Consider the following 23,789-nt stretch of genomic DNA (forward strand, 5'->3'; position numbering starts at 1 on the left):
TTGTTCAAGCCACTTCAAAGTGTGGTTTCTGCTCCTTGAGGCTGAGGATTTCCTAATATAGATCTATCCTAAGAGACTTGGCAGTTTCTACAGCCTTTAATTATAATGCCTGTCTGTGACAGGCAATCTTCTGTATATATAATAAATTGTTTCGTTACTACCTCAAAGTTTGATTTTTCTAATGACATTTTAAGTCGCAAAGACGTTTCTAGATTTTCATTAAAATTCAACCATGCGTGATGCTCCCAATGCAACCAATCCATCAGAGGTCACAGAGGTGAAGGGACCATCTCTTTCAGGCAGCACGTGGACATTCCTATATCATCTCTCCTGGTGCCAAGTTTCCCTTGGCAATGACTACAAGATGCAACTCAATTTCAGAAATGTTAAAATGAGCGTCTTAAAACTGAGGAAGCATTTTTGGATGTAGGGAGATGCAAGTTTCTGCTGGTTTTGGGCGGAGGGGTGGTTTAGGGCTGAGAGTGAAAACAGGGATGAGTGTAGAAAGGACTCTGAACTGAGGACAGGATGTCTGTTATCCAGTTTGGAGGCTTGACGTAAGGAGATGCCATCATGAGGATACTTCCTCATTCTCCAAAAATGTTCTACATACCACTCTGTCGTTTGTGCCTACAAAATGAAAATATGAGCCACATTGATCCACATCCATATTTCTGTTAATGCAGACAGTTTTTCCTTCCTTTCTAAAATAACTTGACCAAAAACCTTCATGGAGTGACTATGCCAGGTCTTGGGCCAAGGGAGAGAGACTTGGAGATAAATAAAGCACACTCCATTCAAGGACCTCACAGTTTAGTAAGACAAGTTATAATATGTATAACATACTTGTATATATTATATATGTATGCACATGCTTGTATATCGTAGGGCTATAGTCTGAATGTTTGTGTCCCCCAAATTCATATGTTGAAATCCTAACCCCCAGTGTGATAGTATTTGAAGGCTCGCCTTTGGGAGGTGATTAGGTCATGAGGGTGGAGCTCTCATGATTGAGATCAGTGCCCTTATAAAAGAGACCCCAGAGAGCTAGCTTGTGCCATCTGCCATGTGGGACACTGTAAAAAGATGGCCATCTAGGAAGTGGGGCCTCACCTGACACAGAATCTGCCAGCACCAGGATCTTGGACTTCCCAGCCCTCAGAACTGTGAGAAATAAATATTTGCTGTTTATGAGCCACCCAGTCTGTGGTATTTTGTTATAGCAGCCTGAGTGGACTAAGCAACATGGAGAGTAATAGTTGGAAGGGTACCCTCCAAAACATGACTGTTCTTACCTGTCTCCTTCTGTACTTTTGTGCTTTTTAAAAACATTTTTAAAAAATTGGCATGCGTTACTAGGGCAGAAGAGGGACCAGTGATAAGGCTTTGCAGTGGCCCAGGCAAGAGATAGCGGTGGCTTGGGCAGCAAGGATGTGGAGGATGAAGAGACTTGCTTGGACTGGAAGCTACTGAGGAGGGGGAATCAGGGCTTGGTGGTAGATAGGAGAACAAAGGAGTCAAAGATGGCTTGAGCGATGGGGTGGATGGTGGGGGGCATGCTGGAAGAGATGTTTGGGGGCAGTTTCCTGGTCAGCACCCGCCCAGGTAGATGCAGGATGAATACCTCTGCAGGATTTCCATTGGCTGTTCACCCACAAAATTGCCTCCCCAGCTGGAGAGGTTGGCTAAGAACTCTACAGCAGCCCCCAACTCCCAGTGGCCTCTTCTAGGGGCAGTTGTCCATCCAGGAACCCAAGGCTGGGTGGCAGTGTAATCCACCAGTGGGCTAGTGGATCCCATGCCCATTCCCAACTGGGGGCTTACAAGCCAGAACTGTGAGGCCAGACTTTGTCAGGGCCTGCCCTGGGGTGAGGCTGCCCCCAGCAGGGGGCAGCAGCCATCCTGCTCTCTGCCCAGAATGCTAGAAGGCCTGAATAGGAGCTCCCTCGTGGTTTCATCCATCCACCCCCTGCCTGGTGTGAGTGCCCAGGGTGCAGCCAGGGTCTCGGCCACACCTCCGGGAGGGGGCCCCCATCCCAACCCCGAATATCTCAGGGGGGATGAATCCTTCTCAGCTTTAGAAGGGGTAGTGAAATCAGATGAAAAAAGGGGTGGAGGCTTTGCTGACTTTTGATGGGGCGTGGGGAGTGCTGCGATAGAAGGTAGCAATGGCGGGAAGGAGGGAAGGTCTGCACTTGAATGAACGAACGAACTAACGAACCACGAGTAGTTGATTTTTAGGCCACTTTAACCGGAGTCTCAGGGTTAGAAAATCCACCCTCCCCCCCCGGAACGAAAATGTCTCCTAGTTAGTTTTCATTCTCTCACTTGTTACAACTCGCATTATAAAACTTAGGCTCCCCGCTCCATGAGCTGGTGGGCTTCTCCAGCTCGGAGAATCCGGGCGGCCTTGTTGGTCGCTGTGTCCCCAGAATTCGGCGAGTAGTGCTCGCGACTCCGGGCTGTGCTGGGGGACTCCACACAGGGCTGCGGGCCCAGGGGCGAGGGGCCCCGCACTTCAGCGCAGGCCACGCCCAATCCCCCGCCCCTCCTGTCCCCGCCCCGCCCCGCCCCGCCCCGTCCCGTCTGCGGACAGACTCCGCGGCGCCGCGCAGCCCGTGCCTCCGCCCCCGAGCACCCAGGTGGGCGGAGTTGCGGATGAGGGGCGGGATGTTTTGGTGGGCGGGGGTCCCGGTGACGGCATCCGCGCGCGCCGCGCTGGGGCTCAGAGCCTGACTGCCCCGCGGGGGGACTACGCTCACAGCCGAGCAGGTGGGTGTGGGCCGGGGAGGGGTGGAGGTCGAGGACCGGGGTGGGAGGGAGGAGGCGCGCGCTCGCCCCCTCCCTGAGCAGGCCTGGACCGGGTGGCATGGTGTCGGCACGCCTGGGGAGCAATGACCGAGCCCGGGGACCTCCCCCATCCTTGCTTTCCAGCCTCCTGGAGGTCCGTGTCTGGGCGGGTGGGAGTCTCCCCTTTCCTAAGTCGGGGGCCTAAGGCCGGCCTTCCGGGCCTGGCCAGGAGGAGCGAGCGCCCACGCTGCGAGAGTTGGGTTCGCATTTGTAATCACTTCTCCGAACTTTCCGTGAGCTCCTATCCCGTGCCTGGCGCCTCCGACTCCGGTTCCCCTACCCCCGGCGCCCGACCGCCCCGGTGTTGTCCGGGCGCCTTTGGTGCGCGGAGCACTGTGCCCCGAGCCGGGGTGCGGAGAAGCCGGGACCGCACGGGGCTGGAAAAGCTTTGGGTGAGGGGTGCGCGAAGGCGCCCACAGTATCGCGTGGCAGTTACCGCTGTGGCCCCAGGGCCGGGCACCCAGCAGGGGCTGATGATTGAATGAACAAACGAACCGTTACAGCTGCTGAGAGACGTTAAGTAGTGAAAAATAAAGTGCTGTGACCTGGGGGTCGGGGTAGGGAGTGGTGAGGACTGCGATAAGAGAAGGGAGGAAGGAGATGGGAAGGTTCCTTGGATGAAGATTATTCATCACTATTGGGCAGCTACTAAGCGTCGTATCTTGTGCTGGGTGCTGGAGATGCAGCACGAAGGGGACAGGAGGGTGCCTGCCTCCCAGCTCCCAGATTGGGACGTGGGGGGGAACGACGGGTAATCTGGCTTTTGCAAGGGAAGGGAGTGGTTAGTGGCTGATGGGAGAACCACAGGGCATTGTGTGTGTGTGTGTGTGTGTGTGTGTGTGTGTGTGTGTGTGTGTGTGTGTAGTGGTGGGGGCACAGAGCAGAGGCCCCTCCCTGGCTCCCTGAAGGTGGAACCAGCCTAAGCCTGGAGGGATGAGGAGTCTTGGGCAACACTGAGTGTGCTGCAGGCGGAGAAAGGTGAGGAAAGGTGGGGTATAGGGGGTAAGTAGTCAAGGTAGGCAGGGCCCATTAAAAGTTATTTTTCCTGTTAAGGTTTTGAATCTCAAGAGCATTGGGGAGTCTCTTTTGGGGGGAGTTTAAGCAGGAGAGTGATGTGAGCACATTTGCATTTCTGAAAAATGCCCCGGTTGCTGCATAGGGAGGTGCAGGGAGGCCGAGGCCAGTGAGGAGGCTGGTAAATGTCATTCCGTCGAGATGTCGGTGGGCAGGATCAGGGCTTTGGTAATAGGATGGAAAGAAGCAGGTGTACTTGATATTTAGAAGATGGGATTGGCAGTATTTGATGGTGGGGGCTTGGTCTCAAAGGATCTGCTTTTTTTTTTTTTTTTAACATCTTTATTGGAGTATAATTGCTTTACAATGGTGTGTTAGTTTCTGCTGTATAACAAAGTGAATCAGGTGTATGTGTACATATATCCCCACATCTCCTCCCTCTTGCGTCTCCCTCCTACCCTCCCTATCCCACCCCTCTAGGTGGTCACAAAGCACTGAGCTGATCTCCCTGTGTTATGCAGCTGCTTCCCACTAGCTATTTTACATTTGGTAGTGTATATATGTCCATGCCACTCTCTCACTTCGTCCCAGCTTCCCCTTCCCCCTCCCTGTGTCCTCAAGTCCATTCTCTACGTCTGCATCCTTATTCCTGTCCTGTGCTGACTCTTTTTAAGAAGGTGGAGCAGGGAATGTGAGGTTACAAAGGCAGAGACTATGGAAAACCCAGTGGGTGTTAGGGAAAAGAGATCCCTGGTGTGGTGCTGCTTGTGTGTGTGTCTGTGTGTCTTCCTTCTAGGAGATAGGGTCCCAGGGGAAGAATGCAGCTAGAACACAGAAACCCTTGGATGTCAGGTGGAGGAGTTAGGGCCTTATTTTGCCAGTGATGGGAGCCATGAAATGTTACTGTGTAGGATTTTATCGTGGCCCTTGTAGTATCTGGGCATTAGGTTGGGGCACGGAGGATGTTCTGAGTTTTGACCACCCTCCCTTTTAATCCCTGCAAGGTCAGGAGCTGCAGGATCTGGCTCCAGGTCACCTGCAAGGTGAGTCCAGGTGCTGATGGCAGGGGCCTCTTCCTCTCTTCGCAGGGCAGGGAACAGCCTTCCCTCAACATGGGGCTGGAGGCCCAGAGGCTGCCAGGGGCTGAGGAGGCCCCAGTGAGGGTGGCCCTTCGAGTCCGCCCATTGCTGCCCAAGGAGCTGCTGCACGGGCACCAGAGCTGCCTGAGGGTGGAGCTGGGGCACGGCCGAGTCACTTTGGGCCGGAACCGCCACTTTGGCTTCCACGTAGTGCTGGACGAGGACGCCGGGCAGGAGGCTGTGTACCAGGCCTGCGTGCAACCCCTCCTCGAGGCTTTTTTTGAGGGCTTCAATGCCACCGTCTTTGCCTATGGTCAGACAGGCTCCGGGAAGACGTACACCATGGGGGAGGCCAGTGTGGGTGAGTGACCCTGCTTGAGGCCCCCTGCCCTTGTTGAGGGTTCTCAGTGTCTCCTGAATTTCTGCCCCTGCCCTCTTGCTGCCATTCCCTGTTGAAGATGCGGATGCTGGTGGAGGGGGGAGGGGCAGGTTTCCTAAACACATCTGCAGCCCAGAGTGGGACCAGCTGTGTCAGTGGGCTGGGTTGGGCAGGCAGGAAGAGTCCTTGGAGGTGAGTGACCTTCTCAATTCCATAGAGATGGGACCATGCTGTCTGGCTCTGGGGACCTCACGGGGAGGAAGGGCATGGGAAGTTGGCTTGTCTCTGGAGGTTGTTAGGATGGCTGCTGGGGGTCAGGAATCCATGTTCTAGTCAGAGTGGTTGGAAGGGGAACTGTCCTGGAAGAGATATGCTTTGGCTGCTGCATAGCAGGGAAGCAGGCTGGTTCCATGAGGCTCTGGAGCAGAGTTTTGGGAGAGATGCTTTGGGCCAACTGAAGGAACTGCCCCCTTTTAAGGAGCATGAACTGCTTTATCCTAGGTTTTAAAAGTGTACATGTTTGTTGTGGAAAATTAGGAAAATACAGAAAACACATACACAAAATAAAACTTACTTGATAATTGCCTTTCAGAAATCACTCACCCTGTTAGCATTTCAGTCTTTCTGGGTGAAAATTAGTATACGTTAAAAAATGGTATTATAGTGTACCCATTCTTTTGTATCCTGTTTTATTTTCTTAACAATATATCATGAACATTTCTCTGTATCATTAAATATTCTTCAATCAAAAATTTTAATGGCTGCCTGGCATGCCATTGTGAGTATAAGGTAACTTATTTAACCAGATCCCCTGTTTGGATGTTAGGATGGACACTTAGGATGTTTACATTTTTATTGAGTTATGAGGAAGAATGTGTTCTGAATATCCTCTTATTACTTCCTTGGGATAAATTTAGGAAGTCCTTTAGATAACTGAGCATAGACTATGGTAATGAGTCTCCAGGAGTAATCAAGCAAAGGGTATCTGACCGCCTGGCAGGGCTATAGTGGAGGGGATGCTTACATCATGAAAGGGATTGGTTGAACCTTGAGAGGTTGCTTCCAACTCTGAAATTCTGCCTGACCACCCTGGGGCATGGCCTGGCTCAGGCTGCCCAGCCCATCCTGGCCTCTGCTGGTTCCTTCTCCACACTGGAGCCCCATCCTCCAGCTGCTGCTAGGGGCCTCTGGGCCTTCTGGGCGCCATGTCCAGCTGAAAGCATGGTGGCAGGAGGCCCTGCGGTGTCTCCTCAGCCTCCCTTCACGAGGACGAGCAGGGCATCATCCCACGGGCCATGGCTGAGACCTTTAAGCTGATTGATGAGAATGACCTGCTTGACTGTCTGGTGCACGTGTCCTACCTGGAAGTGTACAAGGAGGAGTTCCGAGACCTGCTGGAGGTGGGCACCGCCAGCCGTGACATCCAGCTTCGGGAAGATGATCGTGGGAATGTTGGTGAGGAACTCCTGGGTCCTCCACTGGCTGGGAGCGGGATACCTGGCTTGGGGAGGCTTTACCTGCTTAGTGTGGCTTACCTGTCTGGTGGGGGTACCTCCTAACTGGGAAACCAAGCTCTGGAAAGTTTTGCTTTCGCTTCCCGTCTCTACTGAGTTCAGTATACTTTGGTGTGCCCAGAGTGAGAGGCATTGAGGTGAGCGTGGGGAAGCTGGAGCCCCCTCAAGCCCCAGCCAGTATGGGCAGGACCCCCTGGGTGTGGGGAAGGGACCCCTGAGTCAGGAAGAGCTGTAGAGGACCAGCCGTGCTCTGCCTGCTCTCCTGGCTGTCAGTCTCAGGCTGCCCCTGCCCTGGGCTCATAGCCTTCTGTGCCCGCAGTGCTGTGTGGAGTGAAGGAGGTGGATGTGGAGGGCCTGGATGAGGTGCTGAGCCTCCTGGAGATGGGCAATGCGGCGCGGCACACGGGGGCCACACACCTCAACCGCCTTTCCAGCCGCTCACACACTGTGTTCACCGTGACCCTGGAGCAGCGGGGGCGCGCCCCCAGCCGCCTCCCCCGACCTGTCGCGGGCCAGCTGCTCATCTCCAAGTTCCACTTCGTGGACTTGGCGGGCTCAGAGAGGGTGCTCAAGACAGGGAGCACAGGCGAGCGGCTCAAGGAGAGCATCCAGATCAACAGCAGCCTCTTGGCACTGGGCAACGTCATCAGCGCCCTGGGTGACCCCCAGCGCCGCGGCAGCCACATCCCCTACCGGGACTCCAAGATCACCCGGTGAGCCGCCGATGGCCGCAGGCCCACGGAGAAGGGGCCCCAAGAGCCGCGCTAGTCTGTTCTAGCTCCTGTCTGGCCTTTGGGGTTGGGGGGAGGTGACTAGGAGATGGGTCCCCCTCAGGCTTCGGGGGCGTGCCGTCCACGCGGTTCGAGGTATCCGGCCCATGGGGAACCACGCCGAGGATCGGACCCGTTTTGGGGTCTGGACCTCTGGCCCTGGCACGTTGGGGCCCCTAACGCGTCTCGCCTGGTGCCCTCAGGATCCTCAAAGACTCCCTGGGCGGGAATGCCAAGACAGTGATGATCGCCTGCGTCAGCCCTTCCTCCTCGGACTTCGATGAGACTCTCAACACCCTCAACTACGCCAGCCGCGCCCAGAACATCTGCAACCGCGCCACTGTCAACTGGCGGCCCGAGGCAGAGCGGGCGTCCGAGGAGGCAGCCGCTGGCCCGCGGGGGCCGCCTAGACACCGCTCGGAGACGCGCATCATCCACCGGGGACGGCGCGCCGCGGGCCCCACCGCCGCCCCCGCCGCGGCCGCCGCCCGCCTGGGCGCCGAGTGCGCTCGCTACCGGGCCCGCACCGACGCCGCTTACAGCCTCTTGCGCGAGCTACAGGCCGAGCCCGGGCTGCCCGGCGCCGCCGCCCGCAAGGTGCGCGACTGGCTGTGCGCCGTCGAGGGTGAGCGCAGCGCCCTGAGCTCCGCCTCCGGGCCCGACAGCGGCATCGAGAGCGCCTCCGCCGAGGAGCAGGCCATGCAGGGACCCAGCGGACGAAAGGTGGCCAAGGGTCAGGTGTGGCCTGGGGGTGGGGAGGGGACGGGGAAGGAAGAAAGTCTTCATACAGCTAGCTGTGTCCCTGCCCCTTGCTCATTAGCAGAGCACATTTGGGATTCAGAGGCACTTCTGCTGGTGACCTTGATAACTTTCCAATCCTCAGGGTCTCTATCTGTAAAATAGGGATAGCATTAGTATCTACCTCCTGGTGATGTAAGGACTGAAGGTGTCACAAGTGCAGGTGAAGGTTAGTTGTTCCTAATAATAGTGATGTTATTGTTAATGAAAATATGACTAATAATTACAAGAGCTGGCCCAATGGCTTGTGGAGGGGACTGCAGGCCAGGTGGGGTCTCGAGCCCCTGTTGCAGGCAGGGCTTGGAGCAGAGTAGCAAGCCCGGCTAGGGGAACCTCTGGCAGGGCAGGGAGAGGGCTGAGGTGTCTCAGGGACAGGCAGGCTTGTCAGCTCCTGCCCCTGAAGCTTCTCTCCCGGCCCCATAGGAAGATGAGGGGGCACTGCAGCTGCTGGCCCTGCAGAGCCAGGTGGCCCGGCTGGAGGAGGAGAACCGAGACTTTCTGGCTGCGCTGGAGGACGCCATGGAGCAGTACAAACTGCAGGTGGGACACCCCCTTCCACAGTGGTGGGGGTGGGGCACTTCTGCTGGGAGGTGAAACGGAGCTGAGCCTGTCAGGATGAGAGGAAGTTAGCCAGGGGAGGGTTCTGGCAGGATGGGTAGAGATACGGGGTGCGCAGTATGAGCAAAAGTGTGGAGGTGAGGAACACATTGGCGCCGGTGGGTGTGCAGGATGGTCATGAGCATGGATAGGAAGTGGGACTGGAGGGGTAGCAGGATGAGACTCCAGAGCTGGGCTTTTCCTTTTGTCCCAGGGTAACTGGGTCAGCATTGCTCCTGGCGCCCTCTGGTGGCAGTGAATGGCATGGATATGGAGGGAGTGATAGGATGTGGCAGGGTGGGTGAGTTTGAACCCGAACTAATGCAGTGTGTGTGCGCGGGAGGGACACCAAGAGGTGGTCAGAGGTATTTGGCCCTCCTCCATTTTAGCACAGAGAGGGCAGGGTGGCCTCAGACATGCTCTTCAGTTTCCTGCACTTCTGCCTCTCAGCATCCCTGCACCCCACCTTTCGCACATCCGCATTGCCCCATCAGCACCTGTACCGTGTCTTGCAGAGCGACCGTCTTCGTGAGCAACAGGAGGAGATGGCAGAGCTGCGGCTGCGGCTGGAGCTGGTGCGGCCTGGCTGGGGGGCCCCAGGGCTCTTGCAGGGCTTGCCTCCTGAGTCCTTTATGCCCCGGCCTCACACGGCCCCCCTGGGGGGTGCCCACACCTGTGTGCTGGGCATGGTGCCCCCTGCCTGCCTTCCTGGAGATGAAGTTGGCCCTGAGAATTGGGGAGAGGTGAGGAGGTGGCGAGGCTGGGTGTCTGCTGGGCCTGTTGACCTGGGCAGGCTCTGGCAGGGGAAGGTGATGCTGGGGAATGTGTCCCTCACCCCATGCTTTCATGGGACCAGCTATGAGATGCCCCTTTCTGGTGTTCCTAGAGGAATGGCCAGAATTTGGGTAGGGCTTCTCAGAAGGATCCGGTGCTGTTGAGCATCCCTGGAGTACCTGGAGATTGCTGAGAGTGAGGAGGTTATAGAGGGGGTTCTGGCTTCCAGTATGGAATGGAAAGCTCACATACCTCCAGGGATGGGGAGCTCATCACCTCCGAGGCCACACCCTCTCCGTCTTTGGATGCGTTCCTTTGCAAGTTCACTTTTCCGTGAGCTCTAATCTGCTCCTCAAGCCTGGTCTCTTGTTTCTAGTTCTGTCACTTGGAGCCTTTTGGACAAAGGCTGCTCCTGCATCTGCCTGAGAGCTGGGTCATCTCAGCTCTAAAGGCCTGAGGGACTGAGGAGAGGGAGGACGTGGGTTTGGCAGAAGCCTGTTATGCAGCCCCCCTACTCTAGCAGGGGGTTGTTGGTGAGATAAAACTTGGTGCAGTTGACCTGTATGCAAGATAGAAAGGGCCAGTTGTCCCCCGAGGAGTGCCAGCTTTGCTATGGGAGCCGGAGCAGGGGTGGAGAGGGGGAAGAGAAGAGGGGGAGAAGAGGAAGGAGCGAGGGAAGCGGGAGGAAGCTCCTGCTCCGACTTGAGACTGGAAAGGCTTCCCAGAGGTGTCATTTGAGCTAGATCCTGAAGGTAAGGTAGGGCTGGAAGAGGTAGAGATGTGAGGAGCATGCAAGGTGGGGTGTAGGTAGGAGCAAAGACTTGGTGGTGGGAGATGGCTGATGGAGAATGCCCTAGAAGCTTCCTATCCTGACACCTGGCATTCCCCTAGCAGGTGACAAATGGCGGGGAGGCTGGAGCCAAGTTGCTGGCAGAGGGAGAGAGGCTGGGAAGTGGCTCTTCAGCTGCATCAGAGGAAGAGGAGGAGGGGGGGGAGGAGGAGCCACCCCGACGGATCCTGCACCCACGCAGGTGAGTGGGACCCACGGCCCACCTGACAAGGACCGGCTCAGGGCCCCGGCTGGGCAGGAGGAGGATCCCACTGGGGTCTCAGGGTGCCCTCACCTGCGTCACCCTGGCCGGCCCTTGGGGGAGAGCAGGCAGGGACTGTGGGCTCTGAATCAAGAGTTCTCGCTGGGGTGAGTGTGCTGAGGGGATGCGCCCAGACCTCCTGGTTCTCAGCCTCCAAGGTGGCCCTCGGTTCCCCCAGCTGCCCTGCACCCTCTAAGCTCAGCTGCTGGCCTCAGAATTCTGCCAGACTGACATCCTGGGGTCACAGTGACCCTGGTGGCCTCTCTTCCCCTCCTGGGCCCAGGAGGTAGCTGGGCTGGGGCTGGGGAGGGATACAGGCTCCCACTTCTGCCCTCCAGGAATAGGATCAGTAAGGGGAGCCAGAGGATGGGGGCCCGCCCAGGGAGTCCACTCAACAGGAAGGGCCCAGAGCTTCGCCTGGAGGAGCTGGGTGCAACCATCCCGGGGCCCAGAGGTAAGCTGGGTAGGGCACAGAGAGGGTCCTGACCCCTTTTCCCCTTCATGGTCCTGGACTGGCCACCCCAGACAGTCCACACACAACCCCTGGCTGCCCCTGGCCAGGGCATACGCCTCCCCTCCCCTCCCCTCCCCTCCCCTCCCCCTCCCCTCCCCCTCCCCTCCCCCTCCCCTCCCCCTCCCCTCCCCCTCCCCTCCCCCTCCCCTCCCCCTCCCCTCCCCCTCCCCTCCCCCTCCCCTCCCCCTCCCCTCCCCCTCCCCTCCCCTCCCCCTCCCCCTCCCCTCCCCTCCCCCTCCCCCTCCCCCTCCCCTCCCCTCCCCCCCTCCCCTCCCCTCCCCTCCCCCTCCCCTCCCCCTCCCCTCCCCTCCCCTCCCCTCCCCTCCCCCTCCCCTCCCCTCCCCCACCCCTCCCCTCCCCCTCCCCTCCCCCCCCCCCACTGTTAGCTGGGACAGCGGCCCTGACAGTCAGCCTATTACAGTGGTTGGTGGGAGCCAGGCCCTGGTTCGGCCCTGCCAGGCCCCCACTGCCATGGCCTCTGAATGGTGGCTGGCCCAAGCCCAGCAGAAGATCCGTGAGCTGGCCATCAACATCCGCATGAAGGAGGAGCTCATAGGCGAGCTGGTCCGCACAGGTGAGGGGGAGGGCTTTTGGGCTGGCCTCCCACCTGAGGGTGGTTAGGAGCGGGGTCCAGGTGGCATAGGTTTGGTAAACCAGCTCAGTTTCTTCCAGATATGTGACCTTGAGCAGGTAGGATAACGCATCTGTGCTTCAGTTTTCTCCTCTCTGAAATGGAGATAGTAACTGAACCTGCTTTATAGGTTGTTGAAATGAGCTAATTCAAGTGAAGTGCTTAGGTTGGCTTTCAAGAAGCATTAGTTCTTATTATTGGGTTGGCTGAAAAGTTCGTTCGGGTTTTCAAACGAACTTTTTGGCCAACCCAATATTATTAATCAATTGCTGTGTGTCAGGCACCGCACTGGGCACAGAATCTCCCGGTCCTGGGGAGCAAACAGCGTCCCCAAATCATCTACGTCTACTACTGGTGATACCGGTGAACGAGCAGGGGATGATTTTCGGTAGTGACTAGTTGAGCTTTTTAATTTTAATAGTTATAAATTTATTCCAAAATGCACTGGGAACAATTTCAAACAGACATATGAGAGTCCCTATCACCAGATTTAGCATGTCCAAGCTTTGCTCACATTTGTTTCATCTCTCCCTTTTTTCTTTGCTGAAATGTTTTGAAGCAAATCCAGGACAGCATGTCATTTCATCCCTACACCTTTCAGTATGCCTCTTTTTCAACATTTTAACCAAAATGCCATGAGCACATCTAACAGAACTAATGCCCTCTCAGTGCCCAGAGCAGGAGCAGCTCCTCAGCAGTGTCTGTGTGCAGCTCCGGGCTTGTCCACACATTATATTTGCACGTTAGTTCTCTGAAATCTCCCTTCTCTCACCTTTTCACAGTCATCCTATAGAATGTTCCAAACCCCAAATGTTCTGGGTTTGTCTATTAGCTTCCTGTGGTGTCATTTAGCTTGTCCCTCTGTCCTCCATATTTCCTACAAATGGACGTTAGTTCTAGAGGCTTAGTTGCATGCAGGCTCAAGTTACATATTTACTTTAGCATGTGTTAGTTAAAAGTAAAACAAGTAAACCCATATTTTCCCTGGGTCACTGCTATGGATAAGGCTATTTTTAAAGAAAAATATTAAGTAAATCATGGTTCTAGGGGTACAGAGTCGTGGCAAAATCCATGTAGGTGTCCAGGGCTGACAGAGGTCTGGAAAAGCTCCCAGGGGAACAAACTACGATGCCCTTCAGGCAGAGGGGCTGTGCTGACACGACCCTCGCCTCTTCTTCCAGGGAAGGCGGCCCAGGCCCTGAACCGCCAGCACAGCCAGCGCATCCGGGAGCTGGAGCAGGAGGCAGAGCGGGTGCGGGCTGAGCTGAGTGAAGGCCAGAGGCAGCTGCGCGAGCTTGAGGGCAAGGAGCCCCAGGACGCCAGCGAGCGTTCGCAGCTCCAGGAGTTCCGCAAGAGGGTTGCTGCCGCTCAGAGCCAAGTGCAGGTACTGACCTGTCTGGATCCTGCGGGTGGTGGTTGCAGCCTCCCAGGCTGGGGTCCTGGGATCAAGACATGTGAGCCCTGGAGCCCAAGCTCACTGTGGAACCTGTGGGTGCTCAGGCCCTCGTGCCCCAGCCGCAGCCCCGGCTGGTGGCACTAACGCCCTCCTGGTCTCTCAGGGTGAGGCTGGCATTAGATAGAAGCTGGCGGTGCTGGGAGTCAGCTCAGCTTTAAACACAGAAGAGGCAGGGAGGTGGGACCTGCCCGAAGACCATCTAGGAGACCAGTGAGGGTGAGGGGTGGGCATCGGGAGAAACCAGCCCTCCCTCCTGCAGCTCCCCCCGCCTCCCTCCATCTGTCTACTCTTCCAGTTTTCCATTTACCCACCTCTGCAAACCATATCCCTCTGTCCGTCCACCCATCAGTCCATGTGTCTATCTAATCCATCCATCCGATTGTCCTTTTATCAGTTGGTATGACTAACTGTCCATTTATGTGTCTATTCATTTGTCTTTCTATTCCCCTTGATCGACCCTTGCATTATCTGTCCCTCCTGTTTTTTACCTTTATATGATCCCATCATCTGTCCACCCACCCTGCCATCCATTCTTCTTTGCAGCTGTCCATCCATTATTCATTCCTTCTTTTCTCAGTTCAGCTGTCCAAGAGACCGTACAGTAGAGTGATTAAGAGCACAGGTTCTGGAGCCTTGACTGCTTGGGTTTGAATCCCAGCTCTGCCATTTACTAGCTGTGTGTCTTTGGTCAAGTTTCCTAACCTCTCTGTGCCTCAGTTTCCTAATCTGTTAAGTAGGAAACCCTTAAAACCTTTTCATCAGATTGTTAGGATCATTTAGTATACTGAGCGCACTTGATGTAGCGCTTGGTACATAATAAGCGTCGTAGTATTTTGACATTCTTATAATTTTGATATTTTTATTAGTCCATCATCCATCTGCCTGTTTTCCCTTCTGTCTGTCCCTCTATGTGTCGATCTTCTGTCCTGCCTGCCCTTGTTGAGTGCCCGGCACCATGCCAGGCTCTCGGCAGCCCCCACGCGTGGCCCAGCGGAGGCTGTGTTGGTCCCAGGTGCTGAAGGAGAAGAAGCAGGCAACAGAGCGGCTGGTGTCGCTGTCGGCCCAGAGCGAGAAGCGGCTGCAGGAACTGGAGAGGAATGTGCAGCTCATGCGGCAGCAGCAGGGGCAGCTGCAAAGGCGGCTTCGTGAGGAGACAGAGCAGAAGCGGCGCCTGGAGACAGAGATGAACAAGCGGCAGCACCGTGTCAAGGTCAGGCGCTTGGGCGGTGGGGTGCCTGTGTCCCAGCCAGGAGGCCAGGCGGGGCACACAGCCAGGGGAGCACTTATAGCCACGTGACCTTATAAAGCAGCTCACTTGGCTTCCCTGAGTTTGTATTTTTACTTGAAAATGAGGAGAGTTATAGGAAACTCAGGACTAGGGTGAGAATTCAGTGGGACTGGCGTCTTGTGAGTGTTTGCTTCTGTTTGCGGGTCCCCAGCGAGACTTGGGGGTGGCGAGGCTGGGGGTTGCCGTGCAGGGCTGTCTTGGGAGCAGGGTAGGCGCTCCTTTGGGCTTGGGGGATCACAGGCTCTGGGAGGATGCGGGTACCACTCACGGCCCTGCCCACTGAGCTTCTCACCCTGCACATCCCCAGGAGCTGGAGCTGAAGCACGAGCAGCAGCAAAAGATCCTGAAGATCAAGACAGAAGAGATTGCGGCATTTCAGAGGAAGCGGCGCAGCGGCAGCAACGGCTCTGTTGTCAGTCTGGAGCAGCAGCAGGTGGGGCCTGGGCTGAGGCTGCACCCCCAGGGGCACCCACAGCCTGGCTGGGCAGCCTGGCCAGTTGCTAGAGTCCCCAGGGGGTCAGCTGGTGGGTACACCATTCTCCCCACCTGACCCGGGTGGCCGCCCGCACCACCCATGCAGCCAGAGGTGAGAGCTGAATTCCCTCCCCGCCTCCTCCACTGTCCCTCAGAAGATTGAGGAGCAGAAGAAGTGGCTGGACCAGGAGATGGAGAAGGTCCTACAGCAGCGGCGGGCGCTGGAGGAGCTGGGCGAGGAGCTCCACAAGCGGGAGGGCATCCTGGCCAAGAAGGAGGCCCTGATGCAGGAGAAGACGGGGCTGGAGAGCAAGCGCCTGCGGTCCAGCCAGGTGAGGTCCTGCCAGGTGAGGCCCTACCCGATGAGGCCCTACCCGATGAGGCCCTGCCATGGGAGGCCCTGCCAGGTGAGGTCCAGCAAGGAGAGAGCCTGCCAGCTGAGTTTCTGCTGGGTGAGGTCCTGCCAGGTGAGATTCCATCAGGTGAGGTCCTTCCAAGTGAGATCTCTCCAGTTGATAACACTGCCAGGTGAGTTCTAGACAGGTGCGGTTCTTCTAGGTGATGTCCCTGCCAGGTAAGTTCCAGCCAGGTCAGGCTGTATCCTATGGATCGCTCAAGAATTCTAGGGCTTTAGGGTGTCTGTGATGAAGGTGCTGCTGTGTGGGTAGAAGAACCTCTCCAAGTATCTATCCCACAATTCATTTTACCTCATTAACCACCTGCTCTGGGACTGTGCAGGCAGAACAGGGAACCACAGGTATGGAGAGGCCAGAGAGGAAGAGCCTTCACTGGCATTGGAGGCAGACGAACCTGGCCCCACCCAGCTCCGCCAGGCTTCATTGCCTCCTCTTGAGCAGGAAGCTTCTGAGCCATACCTTCCTCCTCTGTCAAATGGAATCACAGTGTGGCCATGAGGATCAGAGAAGGGGTATGTCACACACAAAGCCCAGAGCCTGTTTCAGGAGCGGGTGCTCAGGCTAGATTCCCACAGGGTTCCAGACCCACTTCTGCCCTCATGGAGTCCAAGAGAGTTCAGCTGGATTATCTGGAACTTCCCTCGGCCACTAGAGCCCTTACTTCCTCCCACATCAGGTTCCCAGAAGGGCCTTTCGGATTTGGCCACTGATTCCCCATAATTCCCATCGCAAGCTGGAGTCACGTCATCGCAGTGACAGGCCACCACCACCCCGCTCTGTTTCTGCCCGGGTCGTCCCCTTCTTGTCAGGACTGCCCTTTCCTCAGCTTGTCTGTATCCTCCTTCCAGGCCGTCTCTGGGGGCCCCTCTTCAGAGGCTTGGGTCCCACAGGCCCCCACTCCCCGGCTTATGCAGAGCTGAGAGTCGGGCCTCCCACTGAGCAGCACTCCTCCTCAGCATCCCATGGTGGGGCTGGGCCATCCCTGTCGCCCTGGGGAGGATGGGGCCTGCTTCTTCCCTAATCGCTAGCTGTGCCGCCCCCAGGCCCTCAACGAGGACATTGTGCGTGTGTCCAGCCGGCTGGAGCACCTGGAGAAGGAGCTCTCCGAGAAGAGCGGGCAGCTGCGGCAGGGCAGCGCCCAGAGCCAGCAGCAGATCCGCGGGGAGATCGACGCCCTGCGCCAGGAGAAGGACGCGCTACTGAAGCAGCGGCTGGAGATTGACGGCAAGCTGAGGCAGGGCAGCCTGCTATCGCCTGAGGTGCGCCCCGCGGGCTGGCCCTGGCCGCCTGCTCCACGCTGGGTGTGGGCCTTGCTGCTTTTGGACACGCACACGTTCCTCCCGGGTGTTAGCCCACCAAGAGCGCACAGAACTGGCCCTCCCCCCCCGCTCCAGCCCCCGTGTCTGAGACACACGGCTGCCCTCGGTCCTGCCCAGCTGGACTCTGGACTCGTTCGCGTCCTGCGGCACATTGACCTCGTGTATGTATCATGTGCTCACACCTCTCAGCTCCCTAACGTGGGATGAGAGTTGGGACTATGTCAGCACACCTCATAGCCACACAGGTTTGCTCTCCTGACAGCAGAGAAAGCCCATGTTAAGAGCAGCGGACCCCAGCAGATCCTGGGTGCCTCTGTGGTCCCAGCACGCCTTCCCTTCAGTGCAGGGTCTCCCGAGTGCAGGTCACGCCAGAGGCCACGTGCTCCAGAGGGCAGCCTCTTGGCGAGCCCCAGCCTCCTGCACACCCCCCCGGGCTGAGGCTGAGATGGAAGCATCCCTGTTCCTGCCATAGTGGCCAGGGGCCCCTCTCTCCATGTGCTGATTCTGCGCTAGGACGAGGGGACACGTACGGGCTGAGTCATGGCTGCGTGTGACTGTTGCAAGCCTGCCCAGGACCTGTTCAGGGAGCGGGCGTTCCGTGGAGCAGGAAGCCAGTACTCCATCTCCATACATCCCGTGTCCTCACAGGAGGAGCGGACACTGTTCCAGCTGGACGAGGCCATCGAGGCCCTGGACGCTGCCATCGAGTACAAGAACGAGGCCATCACGTGCCGCCAGCGGGTGCTGCGGGCCTCGGCCTCCTTGCTGTCCCAGTGCGAGATGAACCTCATGGCTAAGCTCAGCTACCTCTCGTCCTCGGAGACCAGAGCCCTACTCTGCAAGTACTTTGACAAGGTGGGTCACCGGCCCACGAACCCCTGACTCCTCCTTCTGGAACTCGGTGGGAGAAGGTTGATGGCGTTGGTGGCTAGTTGGCCAAATACCTGCGGCCCCTGGTTGAGGATTCCCTGGGTGAAGGGAGCCGGCACTGGGCCTGAGCCTGGCTGGGCCTTGGGACAGGTGGTGACTCTCCGAGAGGAGCAGCACCAGCAGCAGATTGCCTTCTCGGAGCTGGAGATGCAGCTGGAGGAGCAGCAGAGGCTGGTCTATTGGCTGGAGGTGGCTCTGGAGCGGCAGCGCCTGGAGATGGACCGCCAGCTGACCCTGCAGCAGAAGGAGCACGAGCAGAGCATCCAGCTCCTCCTCCAGCAGAGTCGAGGTGAGGCCCAGGCCTGCCCCAAAGGCCCTGGTGACTGCTGCCTGCCTGTGGCCCCTTGCCACCTCTTTCTGCCTTTTCCCTCCAGACCACCTTGGTGAAGGGTTAGCAGACAGCAAGAGGCAGTATGAGACCAGAATTCAAGCTCTGGAGAAGGAGCTGGGCCGCCACATGTGGATCAACCAGGAACTGAAACAGAAGCTCAGTAGTTTGAATGCTGCCAGCCAGAGCAGGGGTAATTGTTATGTGCTGTCACCAGGCTGGCCAATGCTTTGCCCTGACGTCAGGTTTTCTTTGTTTTGGGGAAAGCTTAGAAACCACTCTAACTTCAGCTCTTGGGTCATTTCACATGTTGCTTATTGCACTGGGGCATTGGAAAGCTAGGACTTCAGGACGGTGCTTCTACTCCATTTCTGACAAGGATGTTGTTATTCCCAGTGACAGGTGGGGAGAAGAGGACCCTGTGCCCGGAGAACAGACAAGCCCCTGGAAGTGAAGACGAGCCCCACCCAGCACCTGAGCCTCTGTGGCAGCCCCCCGTCACTGAGGGTGTGCCCCGCGCCCGTGAGGAGATGCGGGACTTGGTCCATGCCCCATTACCGTTGACATGGAAACGCTCGAGCCTGTGCAGCGAGGAGCAGGGCTCCCCTGAGGAGCTACGGCAGCGGGAGGCCGCTGAACCCTTGGTGGGGCGGATGCTACCTGTGGGTGAGATGGGTCTGCCCTGGAACCTCGGGCCCTTGCCCAAGCCCCGGCGGGAACTGCGAAGGACCAGCCCAGGGATGATTGATGTCAGAAAAAACCCCCTGTAGGCTCTTGGGGCAGAGCCGGTCTTGGAGGGAGATTTGGAGCCTGCTGAAAGTTGTGATGTCGACGCTCCCTTCTGTGAGGGAGTCCTTACCTCAAACTCTGAATCAGGTCCTGATCTTTCTAATTGGAGTCAAAAAATTTGGGCCACAGTCCAGAACTGGACTTTCTAATTGGAGTCAACACATTTGGGCCACAGCCCAGAACTGTTTAAAAAAGATGCAGATTCCTACCATTCATTTCCTTTAAGCTGCGATACCTAATTGCCACCTTTTGGCTTTTTAAAAAATTTTTATTTCATATTAGAGTATAGGTGATTTACAGTGTTGTGTTAGTTTCAGGTGTCCAGCAAAGTGATTCAGTTATACATATACATATATCCATTTTTTTCAGATTCTTTCCCCATATAGGTTATTACAGATTATTGAGTAGAGTTCTCTGTGCTATATAGTAGGTCCTTGTTGATTATCTATGTTATATATAGTAGTGTGTATATATTAATCCCAAACTCCTAATTTATCCCTCCCCTTACCTTTTCCCTTTGGTAACTGTAAATTTGTTTTCAAAGTCTGTGAGTCTGTTTCTGTTTTGTAAATAAGTTCATTTGTATCATTTTTTTAGATTCCACATATAAGTGATATATGATATTTGTCTTTGTCTGACTTACTTCACTTAGTATGATAATCTCTAGGCCCATCCATGTTGCTGCAAGTGGCATTATTTCATTCTTTTCTATGGCTGAGTAATATTCCATTGTATATATGTACCATGTCTTTATCCATTCCTCTATCGATGGACATTTAGGTTGCTTCCATGTCTTGGCTATTGTAAATAGTGCTGCAATGAACATTGTGGTGCATGTATCTTTTCAAATTATGGTTTTCTCCGGATATATGCCTAGGAGTGGGATTGCTGGATCATATGGTAGCTCTATTTTTAGTTTTTTAAGGAACCTCCATACTGTTCTCCATAATGGTTGTATCAATTTATATCCCTACCAACAGTGTAGGAGGGTTCCCTTTTCTCCACACCCTCTCCAGCATTTATTGTTTGTAGACTTTTTGATGATGGCCATTCTGACTGGTGTGAGATGATACCTCATTGTAGTTTGTTTGTTTGTTTGTTTATTTATTTATTTATTTATTTATGGCTGTGTTGGGTCTTCGCTTCTGTGCGAGGGCTTTCTCTAGTTGCGGCAAGTGGGGGCCACTCTTCATCGCGGTGCGCGGGCCTCTCACTATTGCGGCCTCTCTTGTTGCGGAGCACAGGCTCCAGACACGCAGGCTCAGTAATTGTGGCTCACGGGCCTAATTGCTCCGCGGCATGTGGGATCTTCCCAGACTAGGGCTCAAACCCGTGTCCCCTGCATTGGCAGGCAGATTCTCAACCACTGTGCCACCAGGGAAGCCCCCCCTCATTGTAGTTTTGATTATTTCTCTGAACATCTTTTCATGTGCGTTTTGGCCATCTGTATATCTTCTTTGAAGAAATGTCTATTTAGCTGTTCTGCCCATTTTTTGATTGGGTTGTTTGTTTTTTTTTATATAGAGCTGTATGAGCTGTTTGTATATTTTGGAGATTAATCCCTTGGTGGTCACTTTGTTTGCAAATATTTTCTCCCATTCTGTGGGCTGTCTTTTCATTTTGTTTATGGTTTCCTTTGCCGTGCAAAAGCTTTTAAGTTTCATTAGGTCCCATTTGTTTATTTTTGTTTTTATTTTCATTACTCTGGGAGGTGGATCCAAAAAGATATTGCTGTGATTTATGTCAAAGAGTGTTCTGCCTATGTTTTCCTCTAAGGTTTTATAGTATCCAGTCTTACATTTAGGTCTTTAATCCATTTTGAGTTTATTTTTGTGTATGGTGTTAGAGTGTTCTAGTTTCATTCTCTTATTAATGGGTGTATCTGTCCAGTTTTCCCAGCACCACTTATTGAAGAGACTGTCTTTTCTCCATTGTATGTCCTTTCCTCCTTTGTTGTAGATTAATTGACCATAGGTGCGTGGGTTTATTTTGGGGCTTTCTATCCTGTTCCATTGATCTATGTGTCTGTTTTTGTGCCAGGACCATACTGTTTTGATTACTGTAGCTTTGTAGTATAGTCTGAAGTCAAAGTGCCTGATTCCTCCAGCTCTGTTTTTCTTTTTCAGGATTGCTGTGGCTATTTGGGGTCTTTTGTGTTTCCATACAAATTTAAAAAATTTTTTGTTCTAGTTCTGTGAAAAATGCCATAGGTAATTTGATAGGGATTGCATTGAATCTGTAGATTGCCTTGGGTAGTATAGTCATTTTGACAGTGTTGATTCTTCCAATCCAAGAACATGGTATATCTTTCCAACTGTTTGTGTCATCTTCAATTTCTTTCATCAGCATCTTATAGTTTTCAGAGTACAGGTCTTTTGCCTCCTTAGGTAGGTTTATTCCTAGGTATTTTATTCTTTTTGTTGCAATGGTGAATGGGATTGTTTCCTTAATTTCTCTTTCTGATCTTTCATTGTTAGTATATAGGAATGCAAGAGATTTCTGTGCATTAATTTTGTATCCTGCAACCTTACTGAATTCATTGATGAGCTCTAGTAGTTTTCTGGCAGTATCTTTAGGATTTTCTACGTATAGTATCATGTCATCTGCAAACAGTGACAGTTTTACTTCTTTTCCAATTTGGGTTCCTTTTATTTCTTTTTTTTCTCTGATTGCTGAGGCTAGGACTTCCAAAACTATGTTGAATAAAAGTGGCAAGAGTGGACATCCTTGTCTTGTTCCTGATCTTAAAGGAAATGCTTTCAGCTTTTCACCGTTGAGAATGATGTTAGCTGTGTGTCTGTCATATGTCATATTTTAATTCTTTATTATCTAGGCCCACTTTCTGGAGAGTTTTTACCATTAATGGGTGTTGAATTTTGTCAAAAGCTTTTTCTGCACCTACTGAGATGATCATATGGGTTTTATTCTTCAGTTTGTTCATGTGGTGTATCACACTGAGTGATTTGCAGATATGGAAAAGTCCTTGCATCCCTGGGATAAATCCTACTTGATTATGGTGTATGATCCTTTTAATGTATTGTTGGATTCTGTTTGCTAGTATTTTGTTGAGGATTTTTGCATATACGTTCATCAGTGATATTGGCCTGTAATTTTCTTTTTTTGTGGTATCTTTGTCTGGTTTTGGTATCAGGGTGATGGTGGCCTCATAGAATGAGTTTGGGAGTGTTCCTTCCTCTGCAATTTTTTGGAATAGTTTCAGAAGGATAGGTGTTAACTCTTCTCTAAATGTTTGATAGAATTCACCTGTGAAGCCATCTGGTCCTGGACTTTTGTTTGTTGGAAGTTATTAAATCACAGTTTCAATTTCAGTACTTGTGACTGGTCTGTTTATATTTTCTATTTATTCCTGGTTCAGTCTTAGAAGGTTGTACCTTTCTAAGAAGTTGTCCATTTCTTCTAGAGTGTCCATTTAATTGGCATATAGTTGCTTTTAGTAGTCTCTTATGATCCTTTGTATTTCAGTGGTGTCAGTTGTAACTTCTTTTTTGTTTCTAATTTTATTGATTTGAACCCTCTCCCTTTTTCTTCTTGATGAGTCTGGCTAAAGTTTTATCAATTTTGCCTATCTTTTCAAAGAACGAGCTTTTAGTTTTATTGATCTTTTCTATTGTTTTGTTTCTATTTCATTTATTTCTGCTCTGATTGTTATGATTTCTTTCCTTTTACTAACTTTGAGTTTTACTTGTTCTTCTTTCTCTAGTTGCTTTAGGTGTAAGGTTGGTTGTTTGAGAATTTTTTGTTTCCTGAGGTAAGATAGCATTGCTATAAACTTCCCTCTTAGAACTGCTTTTGCTGTGTTCCATAGGTTTTGGATCATCGTGTTTTTGTTGTCATTTGTCTCTAAGTATTTTTTGATTTCCTCTTTGATTTCTTCAGTGATCCATTGGTCGTTTAGTAACATATTGTTTAGCTCTATATGTTTGTGCTTTTTTACAGTTTTTTTTTTCCCTGTAATTGATTTCTAATCTCATAGTATTGTGGTTGGAGAAGATGCTTGATACGATTTCAATTTTCTTAAATTTATGGAGGCTTGCTTTGTGGCCCAGCATATGATATATCCTGGAGAATGTTCCATGCGTCCTTGAGAAGAACGTGTATTCTGCTGCTTTCAGATGGAATGTTCTGTAAATATCAATTAAGCCCATCTGGTCTAATGTGTCATTTAAGGCCTGTTTCCTTATTAATTTTCTGTCTGGGTGATATGTCTATTGATGTAAATGGCATGTTAAAGTCCCCCACTATTATTGTGTTACTGTCAATTCCTCCTTTTATGGCTGTTAGCATTTGCCTTATATGTTGAGGTGCTCCTATTTTGTAGGCATATATATTTATAATTGTTATATCTTCTTGGATTGATCCCTTGATCATTATGTAGTGTCCTTCTTTGTCTCTTGTAACAGTCTTTATTTTAAAGTTTATTTTGTCTGATATGAGTATTGCTACTCCAGCTTTCTTTTGATTTCCATTTGTATGGAATACCTTTTTCCATCCCCTCACTTTCAGTCTTTATCTGTCCCTAGATCTGAAGTGGGTCTCTTGTAGACAGAATATATATGGTTCTTGTTTTTGTATCCATTCAGCCAGTCTTTGCCTTTTGGTTGGCTCATTTAATCCATTTACATTTAAGGAAATTATCAATATGTATGTTCTTATTGCCATCATGTTGTTTTGGATTTGTTTTTGTAGGTCTTTTTTCTTCCCTTCCTCTTTTGTTCTCTTCTCTTGTGATTTGATGACTATCTTTAGTGTTGTGTTTG

At 53.0% G+C, this 23,789-nt stretch overlaps 1 protein-coding gene across 2 annotated transcripts; it reads left to right on the forward strand.

Annotated features, from left to right (window-relative positions):
* Positions 1 to 2,683: 2,683 nt before the first annotated feature.
* On the forward strand, positions 2,684 to 19,527 carry KIF7 (kinesin family member 7). 2 transcript variants are annotated; one of them, XM_061179949.1, is made up of 19 exons: positions 2,684 to 2,772; positions 4,953 to 5,304; positions 6,577 to 6,777; positions 7,156 to 7,549; positions 7,810 to 8,329; positions 8,828 to 8,944; positions 9,517 to 9,744; positions 10,667 to 10,806; positions 11,205 to 11,320; positions 11,802 to 11,954; positions 13,193 to 13,395; positions 14,480 to 14,677; positions 15,063 to 15,188; positions 15,385 to 15,561; positions 16,689 to 16,904; positions 17,613 to 17,819; positions 17,985 to 18,183; positions 18,269 to 18,415; positions 18,619 to 19,527. In XM_061179949.1, exons 2-19 carry the CDS (start codon positions 4,977 to 4,979, stop codon positions 18,990 to 18,992), a joined length of 4,044 nt encoding a protein of 1,347 aa, XP_061035932.1. In that variant the 5' UTR covers positions 2,684 to 2,772; positions 4,953 to 4,976; the 3' UTR covers positions 18,993 to 19,527. The 2 variants fall into 2 exon arrangements, with proteins under 2 accessions (XP_061035932.1, XP_061035933.1); XM_061179950.1 differs by having other exon boundaries at positions 15,388 to 15,561.
* The last annotated feature ends 4,262 nt before the right edge of the window (positions 19,528 to 23,789 follow it).

This window comes from Eubalaena glacialis, chromosome 2 (assembly GCF_028564815.1).
Source record: "Eubalaena glacialis isolate mEubGla1 chromosome 2, mEubGla1.1.hap2.+ XY, whole genome shotgun sequence".
NCBI lineage: Eukaryota > Metazoa > Chordata > Mammalia > Artiodactyla > Balaenidae > Eubalaena > Eubalaena glacialis.